This window comes from Mandrillus leucophaeus, unplaced genomic scaffold (assembly GCF_000951045.1).
Source record: "Mandrillus leucophaeus isolate KB7577 unplaced genomic scaffold, Mleu.le_1.0 Scaffold2, whole genome shotgun sequence".
Lineage (NCBI taxonomy): Eukaryota > Metazoa > Chordata > Mammalia > Primates > Cercopithecidae > Mandrillus > Mandrillus leucophaeus.
In genome coordinates this window covers 1483974-1486037 of record NW_012102031.1, presented here as the reverse complement: position 1 = coordinate 1486037, position 2064 = coordinate 1483974, and the positions used below count along the sequence as shown (strand labels likewise).

Below are 2064 nucleotides of genomic sequence, written 5' to 3'. Positions count from 1 at the left end.
ATTCCAGTTTCTTTCTTTTTTTTTCTTCTTTTCAATCTGGAGTATTTCAGTTTCTGCCTGAGTTGGAAATGAGTCCCTCTGCTATGCATCCCAGCAAAAGGACACCTTAAATACCTAACTCGGGAGAGTACGAGGTTATTCCTGGAGTCTGGAACAGTGACTATCATAGGTGCTCAATAACCGTTTAGTGAATAACATCCCAATGAAGTCAAGAGGTTGGCGTAACTGGAACAGTCGGCGTGAGGCGCACCAGGTTTCCAGCGTCCCTGGTTTCCACGTCACTATGGTAACGCCCCACCCTGCACACCCAAGGCGAACTACAATTACCACAAGCGCCCGCGGTTTCCCCGCCCAAAGGGAGAGAATGGCGCGAGCAAGCACGGAACCGGCTTTTCCTCCTTCCTGCAGCGTGATTGGCCCGCGGCTCAGGGAGGCGACCAATGAGTGCTCTCGTGGAGAGCGACGAGGCCAATATGGCTTCCTGCACCTGGTGACGCTTGGCGAAACTGAGGTCTCATGGAGAAGCCCCCGAGTATTGAGGTGAGACGGAGAGGACTTAGCGTGACTTGGAAGGGGAACCCCGAGATCCTCGCTCCGTGGACCCTTCTTTAGGGCTTTTAGCGACGTCTGGAGGATGGAAGGTGGAAGGATGGATAAACTGAGATAGTTAAACTGAGCCAGGGCCAGAGGCGACTGGCGTTGCTTTTTGCTCCTCTCCTGCTGGGGCCAATGTTCGGCGAGTTCAGGGAGGAACAGCCGTCCGTGGCCTGGGGGAAGGGGAACTAGGTTTAGGATGTGAGAGCTCCTGAATCTTCTTTATCCTCATTGTCTCGTGGCCGTGTTCTTTAGGGCTTGTGAGGCCTGTTACATGAGGTGGGAAGTGAAGGGCGATTAACGTTGGCTGAACATCACTCCTTGTCTGTAACGTTCATGTGCATTATCTTCCAGTACACTCATAGGAATTATGTATTATTCTTTCGTCTTTGTCGTTCAAGCCACTGAGGCTTAGAGGTGGTGCGACGCCCCAGGAAGTTACCCCGGCTGGAAAGTGAAGGAGGTTGGCTCTAAGTCTGTCCGCCTCCGAAACTGTCTGTTATGCTTTTCACATTGTACTGCAACCTGGAACCCACTCATCCCTTTTGTTTTTTCTTTCAGACGGAGCCTTGCTCTGTTGCCCAGGCTAGAGTGCAGTGGCCCCATCGCGGCTCACTGCAACCTCGGTCTCCCGGGTTCAAGCAATTCTCCTGTCTCCGCCTCCCATGTAGCTGGGATTACAGGCATGCGCAACCACACCCGGCTAATTTTTATATTTTTAGTAGAGACGAGGTTTCACCATGTTGGTCAGACTGGTTTCGAACTCCTGACCTCAGGTGATCTGACTGCTTCGCCTCGACCTCCCAAAGTGCTGGGATTACAGGCGTGAGCCACTGCACCCCGCCTCATCCTTTAATCATTTGGTTTCTGGGCACTTTATATTTGTTTTAAGAGACGGGGTGTTCCTCTGTTGCCCTGGCTGGAGTGCAGTGGTTACTCACAGGCGTGATGACAAGGCACTGCAGCCTCGAACTCTTGGGCTCAAGCAATCCTCACACCTCAACCTCCTAAGTAGCTGGGACTATAGGTGGTCTCTGTCACCCTGCCTGACAAGGGTGCCTATATTTGAACTGTTTCCTTTCTAGCATATTTTCATGTATAGTTGCAAATATAAAGTGGAATAGCTCAAACATTCTGCAAGGGTAAAGGAAAATAATAATGTGGAGAATAAGAATAGCATGTCACACTTTTAGAGCTGTTACTGACTGCTGGAAATAGAACTAGGCTTTACATATCTTAATCTTCATAAGAATTATCTAAAGAAAGCTTATTATCTCTCTTGTAATGATGAAGAACTGAGGGTAGCAAGATAAAATACGCACAAAATCACACAGTTAATAAATGTTAGAGCCAGGATTCAAACCTAGGCAAATCATAGTCTATGCTTTCAACCAGTAAAAGTTGGCAACGTTTATTGAGCACTTACTATATGCAAGTCACTATTCTGAGTGCTTTGCCTGTATTGTCTCT

General features: G+C 48.7%; 1 protein-coding gene across 1 annotated transcript in view; it reads left to right on the top strand.

Annotated features, from left to right (window-relative positions):
- Positions 1-364: 364 nt before the first annotated feature.
- L3MBTL2 (l(3)mbt-like 2 (Drosophila)) overlaps positions 365-2064 on the top strand; it is a 30282-nt gene continuing 28582 nt past the window's right edge. The window contains exons 1-2 of the mRNA XM_011979119.1: positions 365-490; positions 747-795. Of these exons, the coding sequence (XP_011834509.1) occupies positions 365-490; positions 747-795 (175 nt within the window). The remainder of the gene's footprint in view (positions 491-746; positions 796-2064) is intronic.